The 26065-nt window shown below is 59.5% G+C and overlaps 2 protein-coding genes across 8 annotated transcripts in view; one reads left to right on the top strand and one right to left on the bottom strand.

Moving 5' to 3' along the window:
- Positions 1 to 23687, top strand: part of PIK3CD (phosphatidylinositol-4,5-bisphosphate 3-kinase catalytic subunit delta) — a 54808-nt gene extending 31121 nt beyond the window's left edge. For 3 of the 7 annotated variants that reach the window (XM_058304457.2, XM_058304455.2, XM_058304456.2), the window contains exons 3-24: positions 10366 to 10535; positions 12777 to 13005; positions 13087 to 13316; positions 13710 to 13889; positions 14037 to 14186; positions 14526 to 14615; positions 15526 to 15747; positions 16265 to 16361; positions 16456 to 16586; positions 16993 to 17049; positions 17126 to 17293; positions 17385 to 17506; positions 17681 to 17824; positions 18007 to 18106; positions 18199 to 18377; positions 18461 to 18573; positions 18741 to 18819; positions 19726 to 19893; positions 20448 to 20571; positions 20748 to 20893; positions 21246 to 21378; positions 22030 to 23687. In XM_058304457.2, coding sequence (XP_058160440.1) covers positions 10395 to 10535; positions 12777 to 13005; positions 13087 to 13316; positions 13710 to 13889; positions 14037 to 14186; positions 14526 to 14615; positions 15526 to 15747; positions 16265 to 16361; positions 16456 to 16586; positions 16993 to 17049; positions 17126 to 17293; positions 17385 to 17506; positions 17681 to 17824; positions 18007 to 18106; positions 18199 to 18377; positions 18461 to 18573; positions 18741 to 18819; positions 19726 to 19893; positions 20448 to 20571; positions 20748 to 20893; positions 21246 to 21378; positions 22030 to 22167 — 3141 coding nt within the window. In that variant the 5' untranslated portion in view covers positions 10366 to 10394 and the 3' untranslated portion in view covers positions 22168 to 23687. Of the gene's footprint in view, positions 1 to 10365; positions 10536 to 12776; positions 13006 to 13086; positions 13317 to 13709; positions 13890 to 14036; positions 14187 to 14525; positions 14616 to 15525; positions 15748 to 16264; positions 16362 to 16455; positions 16587 to 16992; positions 17050 to 17125; positions 17294 to 17384; positions 17507 to 17680; positions 17825 to 18006; positions 18107 to 18198; positions 18378 to 18460; positions 18574 to 18740; positions 18820 to 19725; positions 19894 to 20447; positions 20572 to 20747; positions 20894 to 21181; positions 21379 to 22029 lie in introns of all 7 variants that reach the window. The other 4 variants (XR_009187328.2, XR_009187329.2, XR_011649758.1 and 1 more) reach the window with 2 other exon arrangements.
- An 89-nt stretch (positions 23688 to 23776) lies between these two features.
- CLSTN1 (calsyntenin 1) overlaps positions 23777 to 26065 on the bottom strand; it is a 78161-nt gene continuing 75872 nt past the window's right edge. The window contains 2 exon segments of the mRNA XM_058304459.2: positions 23777 to 25365; positions 25826 to 26010. Coding sequence (XP_058160442.1) covers positions 25168 to 25365; positions 25826 to 26010 — 383 coding nt within the window. The 3' untranslated portion in view covers positions 23777 to 25167.

Raw genomic sequence — 26065 nt, 5'->3', positions numbered from 1 at the left:
GTGGGCTGCGCCATTCCTGGGCAGGCCGAACTTTCTTTTGTGCTGGGTGGTGCTCCTTACGGGGCGCACTCCTTGTGCATGGGGCTCCCCTGCGTGGCAGGGCACTCCTTGCACGCATCACCACTGCGCATAGGCCAGCTGCACACGGGTCAAGGAGGCCCGGGGTTTGAACCGTGGACCTCCCATGTGGTAGGCGGATGCCCTATCCACTGGGTCAAGTCCGCTTCCCCCATTCATTTTTAGATACACACTCCTGTCCCCCAGCTGCCCCCCAGTGGACACTAGCTTTGCCTTCCTATGACGTCTGAGAGCTGCCTGCATCTGATTTGCCAGGACCTCCGTTTGTGTCTCAAGCATCCTTTCTGTCTGAGGGTTGGAAGAAGGCTGTTAGACTGGGCCTCCCTGAGAGGCACGCTGAAACCCCAAAGTGTTCCCCAAGAAAGGTGTTCTGCTTTGGAAGCGCGGCACCTCCATCCTAAAAGTCTACCTACTGGAGGATGCTGGGCCATGAGTTCTGGCTCCTGGCGTCAGTCTTTCTTTTGCTGCCCTGGGAACGACAAGAGGCTCTGAGACCAGAGCACTGGGATGCCCACTCCTGGGCTCAGGAAAGGCGGGGAACGGTGGCGTCCCTGCTTGGGGGGCCTGACTCCCTGCTCTGTTAGTCTGGCCCTGCCAGCTCTTGCCTGGGGTCCTGCAGTAGCCTCCTGGTTGCTTTCCCACTTCCATCCTGGCCTCCCTCCCTTCCATTGTTCTCCTGGCAGCCAAAAGTGACTTTTATAGAGCACAACATCAGGCCCAGCAGCCCCTGCTTAAAACCCTCCAGCAGTTCTCCAGGACAACGTAACAAACGTGGACTCCTGACTTGTAATCCTCCCCCTTGGCCCTCGACTCCCATCACGTGGCCTCAGGGCCTTCGGACCTCCTGCTCCTGCTGCCCCTGCTGCCCGAGCCCTATTCCACACCTCTTCTCTGGGTCCTTCTCAGCATCTGGGCCTCCACTTCAACGTGATGTCACCTGAAGGCCCTTCTCTGATCCACCACCTGAATGGAGTCCTCCCTACAAGTCCCCGAAGTCATGGTTTATTAATATTTTTCCTTTTATTGTTCGTCTCCTCCCATTAGACCAAAAACTCTGTAGGGGCAGGCCCGGCACCTGTCGCCATCTCTGACGGGCACACAGAAGGTGCTCCAGTAAATCTGTGCTGAGTGAACGAATGAGCAGGGGCTGGGCCATGAAGGCTCTCCAGGGGGACCTGCTGGTCCTAGGATCTTCTACCAGCAGCGGGGCGGTGGTTTCTGGAAAGCTCCTTCAGGCTGCTCCGGCTGGAGCCCTGCTGGGAACCGCTGGGTAATGCACCATCAGTCTTGGCCCCTCAGATTCCCGCGGGCCCCCACTTTTCCATGTGGGTCTGGCAGCAGGAAAAGTGCCAACTGCATTTTCTACAGGAGAGGGGCCAGAAAACAAAACGCTTGATCAGAAGGACTTTCTGAGGCTGGAATGCACCAGTTGATAATGCCGCGTCCCCTCCTGGAGTAGACGCCAGCTTGTGGCCGCCTGGCAGCCACGCCATGGACGTGCTTGCAGGGTGACCCTGCTGCCCCTCGCCAAGTGCCTGCTGGCCATGTGTCTGAGCCTAGCTTGGCGGGAGATACTTGGACCACGTGCAGAACCACCTCCTTGAACCTTCTATGGCGCAGGCTCCTTCCCTGGGGCTAGATGGATTGCAGCTTGGGTTTGGAGATCGAGGCACTGGACAGATGTTTTATCCTCAGTGTCAGTAACAGGAGCAGTGATGACAAACCATCGTCTCCATGTACAGAGGGACGGCCTGGGGGGCCGTTAGACTCCTGCTGTAGAGTGACATCCAAAGGCACAGGCATCTCGCACAGGCCACCCTCGGGGGAAGAGGTTTATCACACGGATGACTTACCTTCTTTTCCTGCTGCCTGTCCCCTGGGCAGACCCTGCCAGGAAGGACTCGCATCTTCCCTTTGGGAGGCGCTTCCGGGGCCACGTGACCGTAGGACCTCAGGCCTGCCGTTAGGCTGACAATGGCCATCAACGTTGGTGCCGTTCGTGAGGGCTGCTGGACAGTGCGGAAGACGCTGGGCTCGGGGCACTAGAATTTCTTTCTTTTATTTTTTTAAATTATCTTTCTTTTAAAGTTAATAGAGCACACCAAATGTTACATTAAAAAACATAAGAGGTTCCCATAGACCCCACTCCCCACCCCCCCTTGAATTTCAAAAGGAATGAAATAGAGGTTTGGGGCGTCCCTAGCTGGGGACCAGGGGCTCCGCCAGCCCCTGCAGCTTCACTCCCAGCTCCAAGGCAGCGCTCATGGCTCTGGGCTCCACTCCCCTGCTTCCGTCCTCTCTCGGAAATAAATTAGAGCCCCTGGAGGTGCCCCCGATGCTGGCTGGCCAAGAGGGCGGAACAAGCACTTGATTGAAACTTTGGAGAAACTTCTCGGCCGGCAGCTGAGGACTCAGAAGGCCCGACCCTGGCCCCTCGCAGCGGGAGAAACTGCCCTTCAGCTGCGGCTGCAGAAATGCGGCCAACGGGGCACGTCTCGGAAGAGCCCGGGCAGGGGCGGCCTGTCCCGGGACAGGCACCCGGCTGGGCTCGCGCTGGCGGCCGCGGAGCCGGCTCTGGGCTGTGCTGGCTGGGGAGGCGGCAAGGGGAGAGAAATTGAGCTCTCGTCCTTCTGTACTTTTGCTCAGGACTTAGGTGTGGGTAGAGGGGCACGTCCTGTTGCGGGATTCTGGATGACTCCAAGCTGGGGGCTTGCTGCCAGCTCATCTCTGGCTGACTCCCCTCCAGGGCCTGTGTACTGGTCCTCTCGTACCTTCTGCCTGGGGCTATCTCAACTGTCCCCACAGCCCCACAATCTGTCTGGTTTTGTTTTGTTTTGAATGATTTATTGGATTTATTTCTACCCTCCCCCCGTTGTCTGCTCTCTCTGTCCATTCACTGTGTGTTCTTCTGTTTCCGCTTGCATTGTCAGGTGGCGCTGGGAAACTGCGTCTCTTATCGTTGCATCATCTTGCTGCATCAGCTCTCTGTGTGTGCGGCGCCACTCCTGGGCAGTCTGTGTTTTTCACATGGGGCGGCTCCGCGCGCTCCTTGCATGTGGGGCACCCCCGCATAGGGGTGCCCTGCATGGCACGGCACTCCTTCCGCCACTGCAGCACTGTGCGTGGGCCAGCTCATCACATGGGTAGTCAGGAGGCCCTGGGTTTGAAACCTGGACCCTCCATATGGTAGGTGGACACTCTATCATTTGAGCCATGTCTGCTTCCCCCACAGTCTTTCTGTAACCTGTCAACCCCTCTGATATCTCTGTGACCCCACGACCTGTCTTCTGACCTGTGCCCCTTGGCTCTCTTCCTGTGGGACGTCCATGGGCATCTCAGAGTCCCCACGTCTGAAGTGAAGCTCTCCCCCCAAAACTATGTCCCCTCCCTTACGTCCCTTGCCCAGGAAATTTCCCAGGCCCCAAAACTGGCTGTCAGCCCTGCTCCCTCCCTCACCACACCCCTTCTGGGCTCGGGTCTCCTAAATCCATGTTTTTCTTTCTTAAGATTTCTTTCTTTTTTTCTCCCCCCTCCGGCTGTCTGCTCTCTGTGTCTTTTCGCTGTGTGTTCTTCTGAGTCTGCGTGTCTTCTCCTTAGGTGGCTCCAGGAACAATCCTGGGACCTTCCAGAGTGGGAGAGAGGCGATCATTCTCTTGTGCCACCTCGGCTCCCTGATCTGCTAAGTCTCTCATAGTCTCTCCTCTGTGTCTCTTTTTGTTGCATCATCTTGCTGCTCCAGCTCTCTGCATGGGCCAGCACTCCTGTACAGGGTGGCACTCCGCATGGGCCAGCTCACCGCGTGGGCCAGCTTGCCCTCACCAGTAGGCCCTGGGCATTGACTCCTGGACCTCCTCTGTGGTAGACGGGAGTCCAATTCCTTGAGCCACGTCCACTTCCCTAAATATGTCTTGATTCTCTTCTCTTTCCATCTCTACCTCCTCAGACCACCGCCACCACAGCACCCCCTCCTCTCTCCGTACCCCCTTCCGTCCTGGCTTGTCTCCGGTCCTTCTGCACAGGAGCCAGTGGCATCATTTTGGACGCAGGTCGGACCCCATCCTAGCCTTGCCTAAAACCCTTCCCGTTGCCCCTGGAGTGAAATCCAGGCGCCCTTCTCTGTTCTGAGGGTCTGCAGGACCCGGTCCCTGCTAGCCTCTCCCACCCCACCTAATGCCACGCTCCCTCCCCACCCATATGCTCGAGCCACCATGGCCCCCCTCCCATCAGGAATGGAATATACCAGCCCCTGGCCAGCTGCTCTTGCTGTCCCTGCCCAGTGGGCTGCCCTGCATGTGGCCGACTCTGTCCTCCCTTCTCAGCTCCAGTGTCCTCTCCTTGGGGAGCCTTTCCTGACCTCCAGGTTTGGAGCAGTCCCCCCCCCCCCCCCCCCAGGAATCCCCCACCCCATCCGCACGTTTCCTTCTCTCCTCTTGGTATGACTTATAACACTCCCACTGCTTACTGGCTTCTTTGTGCCTCCCCTACAGGAACGTAAGCCCTTTGAGGGCAGGCGCCCTTTGGTCTCATCCACTCCAGTATCAGTCAGGGCTCCCTGAGAAGCAGCAGCATGTCTGCGTTGGGAGACCGAGTACCAGGAATTGGCAGGGGTCTGGCAAGTCCAGACTCCGTCGGGCGGGCCGCAAGCTGGAAGCTCCAATACGGGGGGTGTTGAGGTCCTTATTCCAAATTCCCCCTCGAATTCCCCAGGGGAGCTGATGGGCTGCACATCCGCTCCAGAGCCAATGCTGGAGCTGAGGCGGAAATTCTCCTTCCCACGTCTCAAACCCTCAGTCCTGGCTTGTGAGACCTCCAAGTGATGGGACAAAGAGACACCCCGTGTTGCTGCACCCAGTCTCCTCTGTCGGTCTTAGACGTAATCAACCAATCATAGATGCAAATCCCATCTGGGGGAAGCAGATTTGGCTCAACTGATAGAGTGTCCGCCTACCAGATGGGAGGTCCAGGGTTCAAACCCAGGGCCTCCTGACCTGTATGGTGAGCTGGCCCATGCGCAGTGCTGATGCGCACAAGGAATGCCGTGCCACGCAGAGGTGTCCCCCGTGTAGGGGAGCCCCATGCACAAGGATTGCGCCCCATAAGGAGAGCCACCCAGTGCAAAAGAAAGTGCAGCCTGCCCAGGAGTGGCACCGCACACACAGAGAGCTGACACAACAATATGATGCAACAAAGAGAGACACAGATTGCTGATGCTGCTGACAAGAATGCAAGTGGACACAGAGGAACACACAGCAAATGGACACAGAGAGCAGACAACTGGGGCAGGGGGTGGGGAAGGGGAGAGAAATAAATAAAATAAATCTTTAAAAAAAAAATCCCGTCTGGAAATAACCTCACACTAGCAGGCAGGCCAGCGCTTGAGCAAACAAATGGGCACCACCGCCTCGCCACGTGGGCACATGGAATCTCATCTCAGCTAGGGTAATTCCAGTACCTCACACAGTTACTGGCACTTAATTTGGCTTAAAAAAATATTAGTTGAATAAATGACTTTATCTCGGAGTGAAATATACAAAGTATCAAATCCAGAAACTCCTAAGTTCTAACTGTGTCTGTGAGTTGACATGACCAAACATAATTTTGAATTCTTGCATTTAGATTCAGGAAACTAATTTTTCTGGATGAGCTGGGAGGACCTGGTTTACTGGGAAAAATACGTGGAGGGTTGGCAGCCCACAAGCTCAGTGATGTGGTCACCAAAAGCTTTCTGGGAATGGCGGGTAGGGGGGAGCCCAGTTCACTTTTAGGCAGAAAAAATAGCAGCTTGTCATCCAGAATGCTCCTGCGCCACTTGCCCTGCGAGGTCTCACCTGGAGCCTCTTGTTTGGCTCCAAGTACTGAACTTTGGCAAAAGGGTCTAGAAGCCACCTTGTAGGGAGAATGGTCAGATGATGATATCTGGCCTGAAGTGGAGAAGCCTCTACATGGCAGCACAAAGGTCAGGGGTTGGCTGTTAGAGTCAGGCCAGCGTCCAAGAAAAACTTTCTAACCGCTACACGCTTCCAAAAATGAAACGTGCTACTGTATTTATTGAAATAACTACCTCCAGCTGCAAGTGGCAGAACGACCCACTGAAACTGCTGTGAGTTAGATAAAGAAGGCAAGGGAGGATATATTGGCTGATGAAACTGCAAAGTCCAGGGGTCAAGTCTAGCTTCAGGCATGGCTGGATCCAGGCACTCAGAGGATGTCTTCAGGTCCGGCTTGTACTTTCCAGTCTGAGCTCTGCTTTCCTCTGCATTGGTCTCTTCTCAGGTTCCATCCCTTAGGGCAGCAGATGTTACCGGCAGCTCTGGGCAGATATTCTATCTTTGCTACTCCCCCAGTTAGAAGCCCCTGAAGAAGTCCAGATGTCTTTGTCTGGATTGACATGACATTCACCTGCTCATCCTGGAATCTCTGTAGCCAGGGAGGTGACACACAATGATGGGCTGGGCCCAAGTGCCCTCACCTTCCGTGACTGAGGGCAGTTTCGAGTTCTGATTGGCTGGGCCTGGATCTCAGGCCCACCCCTGCGGCCAGGTCCCCAGCTCCCAGCTCAAGAGACCAAGCCTGCCCAGCACCCAGAAGGCCCCTCTTGCTCCTTTGCAGACACTCCTGCTCCCATGCCCCCTGGGTAAACACTGTCCCCTCTTCTGCCGGCACAGATGAGTTGTGCCTACTTTGGCTCTTTCTGTAATGGAATGCAGTACATATTCCTTTGGGTCTGGCTTCTGGTCAGAATTACATTTGTGAGCTTCATCTCTAAGACTGTGTTATGTATTTGCAGATTGTTCATTCTTGTGGCTGTGTAATCTTCCATCGGGAGAGGACACCACAATTGACCTAATTTTTCCAGTCTACTGTGAATGAGCCTTTGGGGAGTTTCCAGTTTGGCTATTAGTGATGCTCTCGACATCCTAGTGCGTGTGCTTTGGTGCACATGCACTTGCATTTCTCTTGGGTGTCCACCTCGGAGCGGAATTGCTGGGTCATGGGGCGAGTGTGTGTTCAGCTTTAGTAGATTCTGCCAAGGAGTGTTCCCCAGTGGTTGTACTGGTTTGCACTTTCAGAGCAGTTTTGAGGTTCTCCTTCAGCTGGGTCAGCTGGGTCAGCTGGCGTCTGTACTGGAGAGCGGGGAAGGGGCTGCACCAGGGGAGAGGCTTGCAGCAGCTGCACCCTGGGTCCCGGGTCCCTGTGGAGGGAAGGAGCTCCTGCTGTCCTCTGCCCCCTCTTACTGGAGACTGTCTCTGGCATTTGACTCTTTCCTGCCCACCCCGTCCTGTGTCTTTCTTTTTTAGGAATGAGCTTTTTACATGGAAGTATTTTGCCAAATCCCAGGTGGGTGAATGGAGTGGGAGGCTCCACTTCCAGAGTGTCAGGTGGCAAGGGCCTGAAGAGGGCGTTCTCCTCGGCACCCAGGCCCTCTGGCTGGAGTCCCCGGGAGCTCAGGCCACCTCGGCCTCCCAGGACTGGGGGTACCAGGGGTCCTTTACTCCCCAAGCGTGGCCACCACATATTTAGGATCATAAGTGGGTCCTCCGGGATTCCTGACACCCCCCCCTCCCACACACACACACACGTTTTGAATAAAAAAGGAAGCCTTTGGCCTAGCCGTTCTCGGAAAGAGGAACCCAGAGTAGGATGTGGTTTCCCGGCCAGAGGAAGTGAGTGCCGACAGTGGTAAGATGGCGGCCCAGGTGAAGTGTGCTCCACCACGCAGAGCGGCCTCTGAATCCAGCCCAGGGCGGGCTTTGGCCCACCTGGTGGAGCCCCCAAAACAACTTCTCTCTTAAACTAAGCATTTCCTTTCAACTGTTTTAAAAAGTTATTTAGATCTAGGAGAATGTGACCTTAGCATAGGGAAGTTTGTTTTTTTTAAATAAAAATCATGAAACATAAAGGCAAAGATTGACAAATTTCACTGCATCAACAACCAAAACTTCTATTCATCAAAAAAAAAAAGACACCATATGGGAAGTGGATTTGGCTAAACTGATAGGGCATCCACCTACCACATGGGAGGTCCAGGGTTCTAACCCCGGGCCTTCTGACCCATGTGGTGAGCTGGCCCACGTGCAGTGCTGATGCACACAAGGAGTGCCGTGCCACGCAGGGGTGTCCCCTCCATAGGGGAGCCCCACGCGCAAGGAGTGAACCCCATAAGGAGAGCCGCCCATCGCGCAAGAAAGCGCAGCCTGCCCAGGAGTGGCACCACACACACAGAAAGCTGACCCAGCAAGGGGACGCAACAGAAAGAGACACAGATTCCCGATGCCACTGACAAGAATCCAAGCGGACACAGAACATGCAGTGAATGGACACAGAGAGCAGACAAGAGGAGGGAGTGGGGTAAGGGGAGAGAAATTTAAAAAGAAAAAAAGACATGATATACAAAATGAGAAGATAACCCTGACTAGAAGATATTTGAAACTCAGGGAATCAACAAAAGAATCAAATCTAGAATATCTAAAGACATTCTCCAAGCCAATAAAAAGACAAATGACTCCATATGAAACGGGCAAAGGTTATGAGGAGGCAATTTGCTGAAGATAAATGGTTTACAGATGATCTGAGAAAGGTAAAGTACAGCATCAAGAGACCAACATTCCTGCCCAGTTGGCAAAAAGAGAAAGTTCACGCAACACCAAGTGTTGGCAAGGATATGGAAACTGAGCACTGTCCAAAGATGGTGTGATGGGTAATCGGTGCTAGAGTCTAGGGGACAATTTGGCAATCATCTAAATTAGCAATTTGGTAAAGTTAGTGACCTGTACGACCTATGATTTGACAATTCAACTCTTAACTATAGATGTCCCCAACCTGTGCTGCCCAGGACGGTGGCCACCAGCCACTGGCCATTCTGGAGCCCTTGAAATGAGGAACAGGATTATTAAATGTTCCAGTTAATCTTAATTAATTTAAAATGTAAAAATTGATACTTGGTTCAGTTATTGCAAAACACTTTTTATGTTTTTTTTGAACAACGTGGATTGGGAAACCTACTTTCCCCCGTGTCAACTGTATGAACTCTACTGAGAGATGAAATATTTCTTTGGAAACCTTAGCATCCAAATTGCCGTGTGCTGTACGTGTAAAATACCAGATTTCAAAGATTTAATATGCCAAAAAAAAGGTAAATATTTCATTAGTACTTTTTTCAATTTTGATTACATGCTGAAATGACAGTATTTCGGGTATGCCAGCCCTAAATAAAATATATGATTAAAATTAATTTGACCTGTCTTTTTACTTTTTAAATGTGGCTACTAGAACATCTACAGGGCCTCTGGGATTCCCATTCTATGTCCATTGGACAGCGCTCATCTAATTTCCCACCTGTACACAAGGAGACCCCGTGCAAGGATGTACATTGTAGCGTTGTTTGTAATTAAAAATATATATTTAGAAACAAACCTTGAGGTTCATCAACAAGTGAGGGGGTAAGTAAGTTGTGGTTTCTTTACACAGTGAAATACCACACAAGAGTTAAAATGAATAAACAGGCGATAACATGTATCAGTGTGGATAATCTGAAGAACATATTGTTGAGTGGCAAAAGCAAGCTGCAGAAGGCTTACTGTTGTTCATACACAGTTTTAAAACGTGCGGCCATATTAGGGATCGGTCATAGATACCTCTTTGTATAATCAAAATATAAGACATGCATGGAAATTATCAAGAACCAGATTCCAGGTGGTGGTAAAATAGATAGTGGGGGAGGAGGGCAGGTGGGGGCGGCGGGCAACGAGGACCTTTAATTGTGCCTGTAACGTTTTGTTACTTACTGGGCTTTGGGTACCCGGATTTGTGTACACTTTGGTATGACTGAGATATTTCCAAAAATTGTTTGCTGACCAAAGCCAATTTTAAGCCATTTGGTTTCTGGGAGGAAGCGTCAGCGACCTGCAGTGTCCAGCCTTCCTCGGTCCTGGGTTGCCCGGCAATGCCCCTGCAGGCCGGCTGTGCGGCTGGTGCCCCGGCAGGTCTCCCAGGCCTGGGTGTCCCTGAGAAAAAACGATTTGACGTGGGCCTGTGGGTGTCTTGATGCGGGGCGCTGCCCTGAGCCGTGTGGACTGAGCGCCCCACCTGTGATGGGGACCGCTCAGTGAGCCCGTGGCCTGGGGCAGCAGAACGACTGGCCACCCTGGGAGGGACGTCAGGGGCCAGGACCCAGCCCCGAGCCTCCTGCTCTCGAGGTCCCCTGACGTACTGTGTTCTGAGGGGTGTCTCCAAGGGGCCCCCCCAGAACGCCTGAGGTGGCTGACTCTACCTTTTCTTCCTTTTCAGGCCAAGTGGTGCCTGGGAAGTAAAGCAGGATGCCACCGGGGGTCGACTGCCCCATGGAATTCTGGACCAAGGAGGAGAACCAGAGCGTGGTGGTGGACTTCTTGCTGCCCACGGGGGTGTACCTGAACTTCCCCGTGTCCCGCAATGCCAACCTCAGTACCATCAAGCAGGTACCTCCTCCCCTCCAGCCTGGTGTTCAGAACTTGGGGCTCGGAGCGACAGACAGATGGACACTCTCCTGGCCTGTGCAGTGTTGCTCAGATTTTGGGATCCCCGGGTATCAATTCGAAAAGATAGAAATGATGTCCAGCAATTGTTGTAAGAACTGGCAATTATCGCCCACATAGTCCAAATCCAGGTCTCCCCCTTTGCACAGTGCGTCATCCTAACTAGACCGCGGCGTGAGCTCCAGGAGCATGCTTTCAGGGGCGATCCTTCTGCTCCATCTGTGAAACTGTACCCCAGCCATGGCCACTAAAGAATTCTTACCAACCTTTTTGTCTTTAGAGCTGTTGCCATAGTAAACAGCTTTGGAAATAGTTGCTGGATGTGTGGAATAATTGTCAGGGTGGATTACTGAGTCAAAGGATGACTCATCTGGGTGGTATTTGGTAGATAGCGTCACGCCACCTTGCAAAGGGCCCGTCCCATTCATAAAGTATGGAGTTTAGGGGTCACGCCTCAGGCCGCCTGGGCGTGAGACTTATCCCAGGATTTGGGGAGCAGAAAAGAAAGGAGCCTGCCAGACAGAAGCCATGGACCACACTTGAGGTTTTCTCTTCCCTTCCCGGGAGATTGCTTTAAAAACCAAGTTTCTATTTTTCATTACGAAAGTAATATGGGGACATTAAATTTCAGGAAAATAAGGAAAAAATACCTGTAATTTCGCTATCTTTAAGATAACCACAGTTCATCTTCCAGCTGTTTCTCGTTTTCTATACGCAGAATTGGGTTTTTCCTCCATAATTGTTAAATCTTTCTGATTTTGAACTTTCATATCCTCTTTTTTGAGTTCACTTTATAATGTCTTTGTTCTTGTTGTGAACTTTAAGTATTATTTTAGAGTTACTCTTATTTTTTCTCCTTATGGAAGCTATACGTGCATGTTAGTAAAATTCAGATGCTGCAGACATAGAAGGTGGATGTCAGCCCTGCTGTCTGACCGCAGGGAAGGGGGACTGATTTGGTTTCAATTTCTTCACATTTTTATCTCTCCCAGCAGTGGGCAGACTTTTCCCCTAAAGGGCCAGATAGGAAATGTCTCGGGCTTTGCTGGCCTCCTGATGCCCACTGCCATCTCTCAACCCTGCCACGTGGCGCTAAAGCAGCAAATGGATCTGAGTGGCTGTTTCCCTAGCAGGCCGCCCCCACCATCTCTATTAATAAATGTTCATTGTTGTTGGTTGTTTTTTGTTGTTGTTTTTTAATGAAAAGGGGCTTGAATTATACCTGTGGGTCTGCCTCTCAGATTTTTTCCCCACCTCGTGATGCACCCCCGTCCCCTCTGGCCGTAACGGGCCCGGCGCTGCTGCTCGTGGCCTCACTGGACTGTAACCAGCTGCTGCCCACGGTGACTGCCCCGGGCTGGTTCCTTCTCTCCATCTCCTCTGTCCCTCTGTGGCCTTTTTTTTTTTTAAAGATTTATTTTTTTATTTATTTCTCCCCCCTCACCCCCGTCCCAATTGTCTGCTCTCTGTGTGCATTCGCTGTGTGTTCTTCTGTGTCCACTTGTATTCTTGTCAGTGGCACCGGGAATCTGTGTTTCTTTTGTTGTGTCTTCTCCGTGTGTGCGGCGCCATTCCTGGGCAGGCTGCACTTTCTTTCGCGCTGGGCGGCTCTCCTTACGGGGCGCACTCCTTGTGCGTGGGGCTCCCCTACGCGGGGGACACCCCTGCGTGGCAGGGCACTCCTTGCGCGCGACTTCCCACGTGGTAGGCGGACGCTCTGTCTGTTGAGCCAAATCCACTTCCCCCTCTGTGGCCTTCATACTGAAACCTGGCTGTCACACGGCATCCCCTTGGCTGGTCCCTGGGGGGCCGGGCTCTGGCACACACTCTGCCATCCTCAGGTGCGTTTTCCTTGGCCCACGCAGCACATTCGGCTTTTCCACTCTCACGGCCGACATTTGAAAATTGGGCGGTTTTATTTGATTGCCTTGATGACGATCTCAGAACCATGAGCGGGGGGTGCCTGGAGGTCATGACCCCGCAGGCCACCTCTCGGGGTGAAGAAGGGCGGCCCCTGCACCCGCTCTGCTCTCAGTGGGTACCGGGTATCCCCACGGAGAAGGGCACTAACAGAGCATCCCAGCAGCCCACTGGCCAGCGCCCAAGGGATCCAGGGAGCCTCCTGGCCTTGGGGCGAGGGTGCCAGGCTTGGCCGGAGCCGCTGACCGGCCACTGTCCCCCCAGGTGCTGTGGCACCGCGCCCAGTACGAGCCGCTCTTCCACATGCTCAGCGACCCCGAGGCCTACGTGTTCACCTGCGTCAACCAGACAGCCGAGCAGCAGGAGCTGGAGGACGAGCAGCGGCGGCTCTGCGACATCCAGCCCTTCCTGCCCGTGCTGCGCCTGGTGGCCCGCGAGGGGGACCGCGTGAAGAAGCTCATCAACTCGCAGATCAGCCTCCTCATCGGCAAAGGTACCCCCGTCCCCGGCGCCCCCCTCCGCCAGGCCGGGCCCCCCCACCCCCGCGCTGACTCCGCCCCTCCCCGGCCCTCAGGCCTCCACGAGTTTGACTCCCTGCGCGACCCGGAAGTGAACGACTTTCGCGCCAAGATGCGGCAGTTCTGCGAGGAGGCGGCGGCCCAGCGGCAGCAGCTGGGCTGGGAGGCCTGGATGCAGTACAGCTTCCCCCTGCAGCTGGAGCCCTCGGCGCAGGGCTGGGGGGCCGGCCCCCCGCGGGCGCCCAGCCGGGCCCTGCTCGTCAACGTCAAGTTCGAGGGCAGCGAGGTGAGCTGCCGCTCCCGGGCCTGGGATGGGCGCGCGGCTCCCGCTGGGGACCCGGGCCCCTTCGGCTGCGTCCCCTGGGGGAACGCGGGCCCTGGGAAAGTCCCCAGGGGTCGACGAGCCGCCCCCAGATTCGCCCTCCCCCCAGCAGCAGTGGCCGGGACCCGCGAGGGGCTCGGCGCGACGTTCCGCTGGACAGTTCCTGGCCAGGGCGGCCAGACGGCGTTGGGTCGCTGGTCCGCTTGTTCGCGCGACCCTGCCCTCGGGGAGCTCGCGTTCAGGGGAGCAGGGGGTCCTCGGAGAGGGAACCGGGCAGCCCCCCCGCCTTGTGGCCCAGAACCTCACAGGCCCCCACTGGGCGGAGCGCTGACCTGCCCCCCCACCCCCCGCTCCCAGGAGAGCTTCACCTTCCAGGTGAGCACCATGGACGTGCCCCTGGCGCTGATGGCCTGCGCCCTCCGCAAAAAGGCCACCGTCTTCCGCCAGCCCCTGGTGGAGCGGCCCGAGGACTACACGCTGCAGGTGAACGGCAAGCACGAGTTCCTCTACGGCAGCTACCCCCTCTGCCAGTTCCAGGTGAGGCCCGGGCTTCCGTGCTCCCCGCCGCCCCGCGCCGGCTCACGGGGAGGGCTGAGCTGATGAGCCGGGCCCTTGGGGTGCCAGGGGGAGCACAACGAGGGCGTCTTACCAAGGCGGGAGCTCACTCGGCCCCCCCCATCTCAGTACGTCTGCAGCTGCCTGCACAGCGGGCTGACCCCGCACCTGACCATGGTGCACTGCTCCTCCATCCTGGCGCTGCGGGACCAGCAGAGCAACCCAGCCCCCCAAGTCCAAAAGCCGCGCACCAAGCCACCCCCCATTCCCCTGAAGAAGGTGAGCCGGCGCCTTCCGCGTGCCCCTCCGGCCACCCCCTGGGCCAGCCCAGGGTCCAGGTGCCCATCTCCTGCCCCGGCTGGTTGGTGTTGGGAGCTGGGGCCTCGATTCTGGGGACAGGGGAGCTTGGTTGACCTTCCCGGGGTGCAGTTCCCAGGCCTGGCTGTCCAGCCACCCCTCGGCCTCCTGCCCCCTGCACCTCAAGTGGAACTCAGGGGCATCGGGGGCTCCTGGGGCAGATGCCTGGGCCTGGCCACCCAGCGGTCACATGTGCCCACCCCCACATGGCCCGGGGCCTGCTGCCCGCTGCAGCGCTCAGCCCTGTCCCCCCGCCCCCAGCCCTCCTCCGTGTCCCTGTGGTCCCTGGAGCAGCCCTTCTGCATCGAGCTCATCCAGAGCAGCAAAGTCAACGCCGACGAGCGCATGAAGGTGGGGGCTCCTGCGGGGGCGGGGGCGGGGGCAGGCCTGGGGGGGGGGGTGGCGGAGGAAGACGGGGCCACCCGAAAGCCACCTGGCCACATTACCCAGCATCCCCGCCCGGGGTGGTGTGTGAGCTGCTTCAAAACAGGAAAGGGGCGGGGCCCGCACCACGGGCCGATTCGGAGAAAGCTGGGCCCCCCTCGCCGAGTTCTGGGTATTGCACCTCGGCGGAGGTTGTGGGGACCGGGCCTAGACGGGAAGGTGGGAGCCACAGATGCCGGGGAGAAGGCTCGGGGCAGCACCGGCCTCCCCGCCCCGGGGGGCCAGCCCCCTGCGGCGCGGCTGTGCGGGAACCCCACCGCACGTCCCCTCCCGCAACCCGTCCCGCCCGTCCTCAGAGGGACCCGGCAGGTGCGCGTGTTACTGTCATTGGCCAGCCCGGGTCTGGACTTGGGGGGCTGCGGTGATTCTAGAAGAGGCCAGGCCTGGGCTGCCCTGGCACAATCCTGGAGAAGTGGGCAGAGGGACGGCGGGGGGAGGCTTTCTGAAGGGGCCAGGGGAGGCGGGGTGGGGTATTTAGGCAGCAGTAAAACCTTCCCCACCCACGAGGGGTCACACAACTAGGGAGTGAAGGGAGCCAGGAGTGCCCGAGTCTAGATGGGGAAACTGAGGCCCAGAGAGACCAGGCTGCCCGCCTGCCACCTGCGAGCCCCCTCCCTCTACCCTGGCCACCCAACCTTGCCCCACCTAGGCCCCCCTCTTTCCACCGTCCGTGCCACCCTGTTCCGCTTGGGAAGTGGGATCCGGAGCCGTGGAAAGTGGTGGACGTTTCGGGGCAGGGGGTGGACCCTCATGACGGGGTGGCCGAGCCCGGGGGGCAAGGCGGCTGCCCTCTCACCCTGCGCCCCCACCGCCCCAGCTGGTGGTGCAGGCCGGGCTTTTCCACGGCAACGAGATGCTGTGCAAGACGGTGTCCAGCTCGGAGGTGAGCGTATGCTCGGGGCCTGTGTGGAACCAGCGGCTGGAGTTCGACATCAGCACCTGCGACCTGCCCCGCATGGCCCGCCTCTGCTTCGCGCTCTACGCCGTGATCGAGAAGGCCAAGAAGGCGCGCTCCACCAAGAAGAAGTCCAAGAAGGCGGTGGGTGGCACCCCCGGCCCCAGTCCCTGCTCCTCCCCTGCCACCACCTTCCCCGGGGGTGGGGAAGGCAGAGCTCCCGGCCGCGCCAGCCGAGTCGCTGGCCCACACGTGACCTGGAGGCCACTGCTTGGCAGTGGAAGGCCCAGCCCGCCGTGCTGCGGAGGGGCTGCTGGTGGCTGAGTCACACCCAGGACGCGCCTGCCCGGCCGTGCTGACTCACCCAGAGCTGAGCAGGGCCAGTGCTCTGGGAGCCGGGGGATGGGTTAGGGGGTTTCTTGAGCAGCCGGGGCTGGGGTGCAGCTGGACGCAGGGAGGTGCTGACCTTGCCGGCTTCCCCCGCCGGCACCCCAGTGGGAAGAGGACACCATGGGTCCTCCCCGCTCCCCAAGTAGGATCTTCTCTGGGGTCCAGGTGGGCCACCTCCACCGGGGGCGGGGGAAGGCTCGGGCTCTGCCGACGAGCAGACGGGGCTCCCTGGCAGCGGCCTGGCACCGCTGAGCAGCCGCGTCCCCTCCAGGACTGCCCCATCGCCTGGGCCAACCTCATGCTCTTTGACTACAAAGACCAGCTCAAGACGGGGGAGCACTGCCTCTGCATGTGGCCTTCAGCCCCAGGTCTGCCCAGCGCGGGGACGGGGAGGCCTCGCGGGGTGGGGGGCGCGGAGAGGGCGCCGCCTCCCTCTCCAACCCCGTCCGTCCCTGTGTGCAGACGAGAAGGGGGAGCTGCTGAACCCCACGGGGACCGTGCGGGGCAACCCCAACACCGAGAGTGCTGCCACCCTGGTCGTCTGCCTCCCCGAGGTGGCTCCCCACCCCGTGTACTACCCTGCCCTGGAGAAGGTCAGTGGGCCCAGGCCCAGGGCTTGCCAGGTGCAGCCGCCCTACCCAGAGGCTGTGGGCGTAAAGGGGCGCTTTCACCCCAGAGTGTGGGCCCGACCAGCCAGAGTGGCCCCGGCTGGCTCGCCAGGCGCTCCGGGGGCTGCCCAGACTCTGGAACCTTCCAGGCCCTAGAGAAGGCGATTTTGTCCCGCAGGGGGTGTCAGGCAATGCCTGGAGAAGTCTCTGGTTGTCACAACTGGGTGTGGGGGTACGCCGGTGCCTCTGTGGGTGGACCCCAGGGACCCTGCCAAACGCCCCCAGTGCCAGCACAGCCCCGCACCAGCGGGGGGTCAGGGGGTGCAGCGGTGGAGACAGGCCCTGGAGCCAGGGAGGCCCCACCAGGGCTCAGAACTGGCCGTGTGCGCAGGTCCTGGAGCTGGGGCGGCACGGGGAGCACGCGCGCGCCACCGTCACCGAGGAGGAGGTGAGCTCAGGGCCGGGGCAGGGGCGGCGGGAGCCCAGAGCCCACGCGGTGCCCTTACCCGGCCCGCGCCCCACAGCACCTGCAGCTGCGGGAGATCCTGGAGAGGCGGGGGTCCGGGGAGCTGTACGAGCACGAGAAGGACCTGGTGTGGAAGATGCGCCACGAGGTCCAGGAGCGCTTCCCGGAGGCGCTGGCCCGGCTGCTGCTGGTCACCAAGTGGAACAAGCATGAGGACGTGGCCCAGGTGGGCAGGGTGGGGGGCAGCGTGGGGCACCCTGGGCAGAGCCTTGAGCCTCCCCCCGCCCCTGACCCCCACCTGCCCACACCCCCCCCAGATGCTCTACCTGCTGTGTTCCTGGCCGGAGCTACCGGTCCTGAGCGCCCTGGAGCTGCTGGACTTCAGCTTCCCAGACCGCCACGTGGGCTCCTTTGCCATCAAGTCCCTGCGGAAGCTGACGTGAGTCCAGCAGCCTCGGGCCGGGTCTGACTGGGCAGGGTGACCGCCGGGCTCCCTGCTCCCCTGGAAGAAGGCTCTTCTCCGACCGTCTGGATGTGGGTGCTGCTGGGAGACCCCCTCTCCGTTCGGCCCACCGCCGACCCCCAGTCGCATCTGACCACCCCTTCCTCGCAGGGACGACGAGCTTTTCCAGTACCTGCTGCAGCTGGTGCAGGTGCTCAAGTACGAGTCCTACCTGGACTGTGAGCTGACCAAGTTCCTGCTGGACCGCGCCCTGGCCAACCGCAAGATCGGCCACTTCCTCTTCTGGCACCTCCGGTATCCACACTGGTCCCTGGGGTCCGGCCTCTGTGTCTCCAGGGAGGCCGTGGGGAGGGGGCGCCTCTCCTGCCCAGTGTTCTGACTGCCCGGGGCCTGGGGGGCATCCCCGCCTGGGCAGCCGATGGGCTGCGCGGCCCCACCTGGGTGGGCGGCGGGCTCAGCTCTCTCTCCCCCCCCAGCTCCGAGATGCACGTGCCGGCGGTGGCCCTGCGCTTCGGCCTCATCATGGAGGCTTACTGCAGGGGCAGCACCCACCACATGCAGGTGCTGATGAAGCAGGTGAGGCTCCGGGCCCCCATCCGCCGGCCCCTCCAGACCCGCCTGCCCCCCACCCAGCCTGCCCACCGCCGCCGTCCCGTTCTCCTGACCAGGGGGAAGCGCTGAGCAAACTGAAGGCCCTGAACGACTTTGTCAAAGTGAGCTCGCAGCGGACCACCAAGCCCCAGACCAAGGAGCTGATGCACCTGTGCATGCGGCAGGAGACCTACCTGGAGGCCCTCTCCCACCTGCAGTCGCCGCTCAACCCCAGCACCCTGCTGGCTGAAGTCTGGTGAGCGCCGCCACCCCCGCGTGGGCCTCCCCGCCCCTGCCGCGCGGCGCCGGGAGGCGGCTGACCGCCCTCTGGCCCGGCAGCGTGGAGCAGTGCACCTTCATGGACTCCAAGATGAAGCCGCTGTGGATCGTGTACAGCAGCGAGGAGGCGGGCAGCGAGGGCACCGTGGGCATCATGTTCAAGAACGGGGACGGTGAGCGGGGCAGGGTGCGGGGAAGGGACCCGTTGCACCCCTGCACTGGCCCAGGGGTCCCTGGAGATGACTCCCCAGAGTGGGAGAAGAGGAGAAGATGCAGGACTTGGGCCTGGCTGGGAGGGAGACCCCGCTGCGCACTCACGCTTTCCCTTCCGGCTGGCCAGATCTCCGCCAGGACATGCTGACGCTGCAGATGATCCAGCTCATGGACGTCCTGTGGAAGCAGGAGGGCTTGGACCTGAGGTGAGGAGGCCCTCAGGCCAGGCATCTGGGTCTGCCCAGGTGTGCTCTCAGCTGGCAAAGGGCTGTTGGGGGAAGAGCAGGAGTGGTTTAAAAGCAGGGGCCGGGCGGTGGATTTGGCTCAACTGATAGAGCGTCCGCCTACCACATGGGAGGTCCAGGGTTCAAACCCCGGGCCTCCTGACCCGTGTGGAGCTGGCCCACGTGCAGTGCTGATGCACACAAGGAGTGCCGTGCCACGCAGCGGTGTCCCTGCGTAGGGGAGCCCCACGCGCAAGGAGTGCACCTGTAAGGAGAGCCACCCAGCGCAAAAAAAGCGCAGCCTGCCCAGGTGTGGCACTGCACACACGGAGAGCTGATGCAGCAAGATGACGCAACGAAAAGCGACACAGATTCCCGGTGCCACTGACAAGAATACAAGTGGGCACAGAAGAACACACAGCGAATGGACACAGAGAGCAGAGGGCAGGGGGAGAGAAAGAAATTTAAAAAAATAAAATCTTTGAAAAAAAAAACAAACAGGGGCCAGTGGGGGCAGCAGGGTGGGCGTGGAGAAGGCCGCCCCAGGACTTGGCGTCCAGCCCACTCCCCGGCGTTTTCTTTGCCCCATGCGTCCGTGTCATCTCTGAAAGTAGCTGCGCCACCCACGCCACCATGGTCTCTCCCTTCTGAGTGAACGTGCGCCTGGCCAAGGTGCTGGGCGTTCCTCTCTGGGACCGACTCCCCCAGGAGGCTTCCCCGGGAGCCCCAGGAGCCACGGGGCCCCTCCCTGGCATCCTCCTCTCTTTCAAGCAACCTGAACAGTCGCTCCGGCGGCTTTTGTGGGGACCTCGAGGCTCTCGGGGCCAAGCAGCCGCAGGGGCAGCCCTTGGGCGTGGCATTTGTCCACCCTCCTGCCGTTGTGCCTAGGATGACCCCCTACGGCTGCCTCTCCACCGGGGACCGCACGGGCCTCATCGAAGTTGTGCTTCGCTCGGACACCATCGCCAACATCCAGCTGAACAAGAGCAACATGGCGGCCACGGCCGCCTTCAACAAGGACGCCCTGCTCACCTGGCTCAAGTCCAAGAACCCTGGGTGGGTTTCAGGCTTTCAGGGTGGCGCATCCTCCGGGGGGTGCTGTTTGGGAGGGGCGGGGCTACTGGGGTCAAAGGCGGGGAAGGGCCGTGACATTCAGGCTGAGGGCCTGCCCACGTCCGTGTTGGGGTGGTTGGCATCTCTCTGGCCCCATGTATAGCAACCACCCGTGCCTAAGGACCTGAAATAGGGACTGTTTGCAGGCTCACGATTTGCCATCTGAGCTGGGCTCAGCCGCGCCCCAATATTCTGGTTTTGCTTGGACTCACTCTTGCAACCACTGTCAGCCGGTGTCACGGCCAGTCCCGGGGCTCTGAGATGGCCTTGGGGCTGGCCGTCCACCGGCCCCTCCTCGTTGAGTAGTCCAGCCCCGGCTTCCTTCTAAGGTTCCGAGGCCTTGGCCCTGAATGCGCCCAGTAAAAGCTCCTCCTCCACGCGCTGTTAGTCAGGGCACGTCCCTAAGGCCAGTTCAGATTCCAGCGGAGGGCAAGAGCCTCTGCCTTGGTAGAAGGAGTGCAAGGGTTGGGGCCGCAGATGCCATCTTCCCCACCCAGGGAGGCCCTGGACCGGGCCATCGAGGAGTTCACCCTCTCCTGCGCCGGCTACTGCGTGGCCACCTACGTGCTGGGCATCGGCGACCGGCACAGCGACAACATCATGATCCGCGAGAGCGGGCAGGTAGGAGTGGGGTGGGCGGTCGCCAGGCGGGCAGCACCCGTCTGCCACGCCCGGCCCCCTGGCCTCCTGCCCTGCACCCAGCTGCCGCCCCTCGCCCGCCAGAGGTGCTCTGAACTTTGGGAGGGGGTGCTGTCCTCTCTGACACCATCTCAGCCTGGCCCTCCCCTCCCCCTTAGCTGTTCCACATTGATTTTGGCCACTTCCTGGGGAATTTCAAAACCAAGTTTGGAATCAACCGCGAGCGAGTCCCCTTCATCCTCACCTACGACTTCGTGCATGTGATTCAGCAGGGGAAGACGAATAACAGTGAGAAATTTGAAAGGTGAGGGTGCCTGAGACCCCTGGGGTGCCCCCGAGTCCCCTGGGCCCGGGGTCGGGGAGACAGGCTCTCCTGGTGGGGTGCCAGGGCAGGACCTCAGCCCGCGGGTGGCTGAGGCATTTGAGCTCTGTCCCTGCGTTCTCGGCCGCGAGCGCCCCCCAGCCCTGCAGTGTCCCCCTGGGGCCGTGGCGGGGTGGGGTGGGGGGCCCTGGCGGGCCATGCGGGAGGCCGGCTGAGGCCCAGGGGGTCCGCTGGAGGGACTGGGGGCTTTGTGTACACGCCTGTTTTCAGGGCAAGGGCAGGCGCTTGGGCCAGTGGCCGCGAGGTGCAGACGCCCCCTGCCCGGCCCCCGCAGGTTCCGGGGCTACTGTGAGAGAGCCTACACCATCCTGCGGCGCCATGGGCTGCTCTTCCTCCACCTCTTCGCCCTGATGCGGGCCGCGGGTCTGCCGGAACTCAGCTGCTCCAAGGACATCCAGTACCTCAAGGTACCTGGCCGGGGAGGGGCCCTGCAGGCAGGCGCCAGGGGCCCAGGTGTCCCTCGTGCGGGCAGGGGGCAGCAGGGCCTGGTGGGCGGCAGCCGGGCCAGGAGGCCGGCACCCCGGGTGAGCCCCCAGGCCTGCCGCGGACGTGCCCGTGGCCTTGGGTAGCCGGCGAACACAGGACACAGGTTTCCAGGTGTGCAACAAGGGGCTGGGTCCGACCCGGTTTCCTCTGTGTTAAAAAGAACTCTTCCCCATGTGTCGACCCCATCTGTGTGTGAGGGTGGGAAGCAAGGGCAGCCCCCCAGATGCTTGCTGGGAGCCCTCGGTGCCCAGTTCTTGCAGCAGGAAGCTGCTCCCCATCTCTCGCCCCACAGAGAAGGCAGAGCTGCCTGTCGACCCGAGGGGCTTTGGGGCCACGTCCCGGCCAGAGCTGGTCGCCTTATTTTGTGGGTGGGTCCAAGGGCCCGTCTTGGTGTGAGACAGAATAAAGAGCTTTCCCCAAAAGAGACAGACGTGAGGTGGCTGTCTCAGAACCCCCTGCCTGCGGTTCTCTTAGTGGGATGTGACAAAAGCCCCAGAAGGGCAGGAGATCAAGGCAGAGAGGGGTGCCGCCCCTCGCCGTGGGGGTGACAGTGGCCTCCGGCTCTCTCTCAGGACTCGCTGGCTCTGGGAAGAACGGAGGAGGAGGCTCTGAAGCACTTCCGCGTGAAGTTTAATGAAGCCCTCCGGGAGAGCTGGAAAACCAAGGTCAACTGGTTAGCTCACAACGTGTCCAAAGATAACCGGCAATAGCGTCTCCCCCCCAGGCCTGGGGAACCAGGCACCCCCAGCCGTTCTCTGGGGCCAGGAGCCTGAACTGCACCTCGTGGGAAAGCACCTACACAACTGCCTTTGTTTACACTGAAAGAAATCCTCACGGTTATTTATTTACGACTTGAAACGGTGACGGGACCAAACAGCCATAGACAGACGTGCACCCTTCCTGCCAGGGAGGGCAGAGCCCCGGCGCCTGGAGGCTGGCTCCCGCCGCGGGCTGAGGACCGCCAGCCCCGTCTTCCAGCCGGTGGGTCTGCACCCAGCGAAGACCCTGCTCCTCCCGGGCGAGCCTGCCTTCCTCCCAGGTTCCCCGCCTGACGCAAGGGTCTCGGTGCCTTGCGGCCACCCGGTGCCTACCGCCGGCCCCTCGGCTCCCCTCCAGCCTCCACCGTGTCTCCCCCCCCCCCACCTCCTCCACGGCCCGCGACCTCCAGGCACCTGGAGGAAGTCTGGGAACCCTCTAGATTCAGGGATGCTTTTGTTTTGCTTTTAAAGTAACTCTTAGGTTCGAGAATTTTTCTCCTTTCTCTGCTGTAAAGCAATTTTGTTTGCGGGTAAGAAAAAAAAAACAGCCAAACTACTTACTGACCCCTGTGGCCCAGGGGACCTGACCCAGCCTCTGGGAAGTATAACACATGCCCGGCCTCAAGACGTGTTTAAAAATGTTAAAAAAAAGCAAGAAGGAAAAAAAAAAAAAGGTTTGAGCTTGTTTCCACTCATCTTGATCACAAGACAAGGTGAAAGCAGGTCAGAGAGAATTTGTGCAATTACCTGTGACCTGCCTCTTCACACAGGTCCTGATTAAGGTGTAAGACCTCATCTCCCTTTTCCAGAACTGTCCCTTCTGAAAACCGGCTGTGGGCGCAGTCAGGCATGCGGTGGACTCGCTCTCCGACGGCACTTAGCTGAAACCAGCCCAGCTTTAGCCTTGAGCCTCGGACCTGCCGGCCGTTCCCAAATGCTGGGGCTGAGGAGCTTTCCAATGCAGATTCCTGGGCTTCTCCCAGCCTTCCACAGCCCACAGGCGGGCCTAAGGGATCCACCTGGCTGCCCTGCGCACCGCTGCAGAGGCCTCCCCGGTGAGGGTTAGAGCAGGAGGCAGAGGCCGTGCCGGCCGTGTGCTCCAGCAGCAGCCTCGCTGCCAGGCCCCGCCTCGCCTGGCGCCAGTGACTGCACCTTGTTCCCCGGTAGGTGAGGCACCTCATCCCCCTCGCCTGCGCTGAAACGGGGGCAGCCGCGGGTCTGTATATAGTGTTATTTATTGGAATGAGTCCGCGTGCCCAGGTATGGGTGGCACATGTTGCACATACGCAGCAGTCTGGGTTTGGGTGTATCGTCTGTGTGCTTGGAGAGCAGAATAGTTTCTATTTTTTTAAATCCTTCAACGTTTCTGTTTGGGGAAGGCGAGTTAAATATATACCTGATGTGGGCTGAGGCCAGCACCTGTGAAACCTTGCAATGAGAGGTCAAAGCAGATTAAAAAATAAATGAAAGCCTTTTTCTGTTATGTTCTCTGCTCAGAAAGCAGCAAGGGAATGCAGAATTTCAAAACAAAAACGACCAAAAAAAACACCAGAACCCTCCATGGAGTTAGACCAGAGCTTTATTGTAGCTTACACGGGCCCGACCGCGCATCAGTAGACACAGCTGCAGTCACCCCACCAGGGCGGCTGCGCACGGAGCGCCCCCCCCTCCCCCGCGTCAGCACTGGCCAGTCGTCTAGTGGGAGCAGCGACGGGCACGGCGGGTGGAAGGTGGCCTTCCCGGGCCCCCAGCTTGAAACTAGCAGTTACGACCACAGAGCAGTGTTCAGAATTCGCTGCCCTCGGGTTTAGGGATGATCGTTTTACACGGAGACGTCTTGTGTCAAGTGGCTGAAGGGTTCTGGATGCCCCTGCTCTCCTTCCCCTTCACCACTGCGCAAAGCCGAGCAGCAGGGGCGCCTCGCTCCCGGGGCGCCGGAGGCGGGAGAACACCAGCGGTTTTGGGGGGATCCGGCGCTTTGCCTTCGGGATCACTCAGGCTTGTTGCTGTCCCCAAACCAAGTGGTCCCACAGTTTGTACAATAGTTGTCAGTTTGTATAATTTATACATAATTTCACCAGCAAGGAAAAAATACATTAAGTATAAACGACAAGGCTACACATGACGAGGGTCCGAGTTACTGTACAAGGAGTGTATGATAAGCCGAGGAGCCCCACGGTACTCGCCCCCCCGATTAGAAACAGGGTGAATTCCAAAGAAGACTTGGCTATTTCAGCCTCCAAAGAGGGGCCCCCCGATCTGGTCCCTCTCACCAAGCTAAAGCCCGTGCCCCCACCAAGACCAGGGTGGGAGGGGGCTGAGGCAGGCAGGCCTCTACCTGCTCATTTCTTAGGGGCGTGGTTGGGACGCTGGGAGCGCGGAGCCCACGGGGGGCGCGGCTGCCCTCAGTAATCTGCTTTTCACTTGAAATTCCAGTCTTTGATTACACTAGCACAAAGGACACAACAGAATCCCCATTTATTTACAAAATATTAAAAAGTCAGTTAATCATCTACATATTAAACCCCATTCTGCCGTTTTATACATGCACTAGTTTGGAAAAAAATAAAAACTTTTTTAAAAAAGAAAAGCAATGATTACCAGGTGGGAGCAGGCCCCTGTCCGCCTGGGTCCACAAGCCCAGCCCCTGCGGCTTCTCCAGGGGCGCAAGCGGGTGGCGTCCTCGCACCGGCCAGGAGGGCTCTGGGCAGCGTGCGGGGCCGGGGGTCGCGGCACAGAGCGAGACGCTGGGCGGGGGGGGCCGGCGCCGCACAGAACTTGGGCGGCGAGGGCGGGAGGAAGCCTACGGCCTAACGCCAAGCACGGGCGGACGGCCAGCCGCGGGGGCCCCGCGCACCTACTGGCCCACGGCGTTACACATCAGGGGTCCCGAGGGCGGAGGAACGGACGGCAGGCGGGTCATCTGCAGCAGGAAGGGGCCGGGGGCGGCGGTCAGTAGCTGAGGGTTGAGTCGTCCCACTCCAGCTGCTGCTGCCTGCTGGCATGCGGCTGGCCCCCACGCTCGCCCTCCTCCTCCTCGCTGCTTTCGGACTCTGCACTGGTGATGTCGTCCTCTTCCTCGCCATCCTCGCTCTCCTCCTCCTCCTCTTCCTCCTCCTCTTCCTCGCTGCTGTGCTGGTCCTCGTAAGTCTGCCAAAGACACGGCGCTGAGCGTCGCCCGCCGGCCCCCACCCTGCGCCGGCTCGGCGTGCCCACCCAGGGTTCGGCCATCAGGAGGCTCGCTGGGCCAGGCCCTCCTCCACGCGCGATGAAGAGGAGGGGGCTCGAGCTCTGGCCGTCACGCCACAAGACAGAAGCACGGCTTCCGGTGCCTCCGCACTGGGGGACAGGGGAGAGAGGAGCTGGGGCTTGGGAGAGGAGTGCAGTGGGGGATCCATTTCCACACTCCAGCTTGTCTCCCCGAACGGGGCGTCTCGGGGCCTGGGGTGGCCCATGGCGGGGACAGGGCCGCCGGCCGCGCGGGGTGGACCTGAGGACTGCACGAGAAGGCGCTGCACCCGGCTCTGCTGCCCCCCTCCCCGGGGGGCTTCCCAGTTGTGGGGCCCCGACCACACGGCCCCCCCCCCCCCCGGGCCGCCACCTGCCCTACCTCCATGGGGTTCACGGTGATGGTCAGCGCGGAGTCATCCCAGTCCATCTCGCTCTCCTTCCCCGCGTCCTGGTCCCGCACCGTCCGCTGATGCGCGGCCCGGATCCGAAACACCCCCAGGATGATCATGAAAACCAGGAAGCCGACGCAGACGACGATGACCACGGTCGCCGTGCTGGGGACCACTGCGGGGGATCGAGAGATGGAAACAAGGGTCAGGACGTCGACCCGGCGCGCACT

This window comes from Dasypus novemcinctus, chromosome 9 (assembly GCF_030445035.2).
Source record: "Dasypus novemcinctus isolate mDasNov1 chromosome 9, mDasNov1.1.hap2, whole genome shotgun sequence".
In the NCBI taxonomy this organism is placed as follows: Eukaryota; Metazoa; Chordata; class Mammalia; order Cingulata; family Dasypodidae; genus Dasypus; species Dasypus novemcinctus.
Note: the sequence above shows the minus strand (reverse complement) of the source record. Positions and strands in the feature narration are given on the sequence as shown.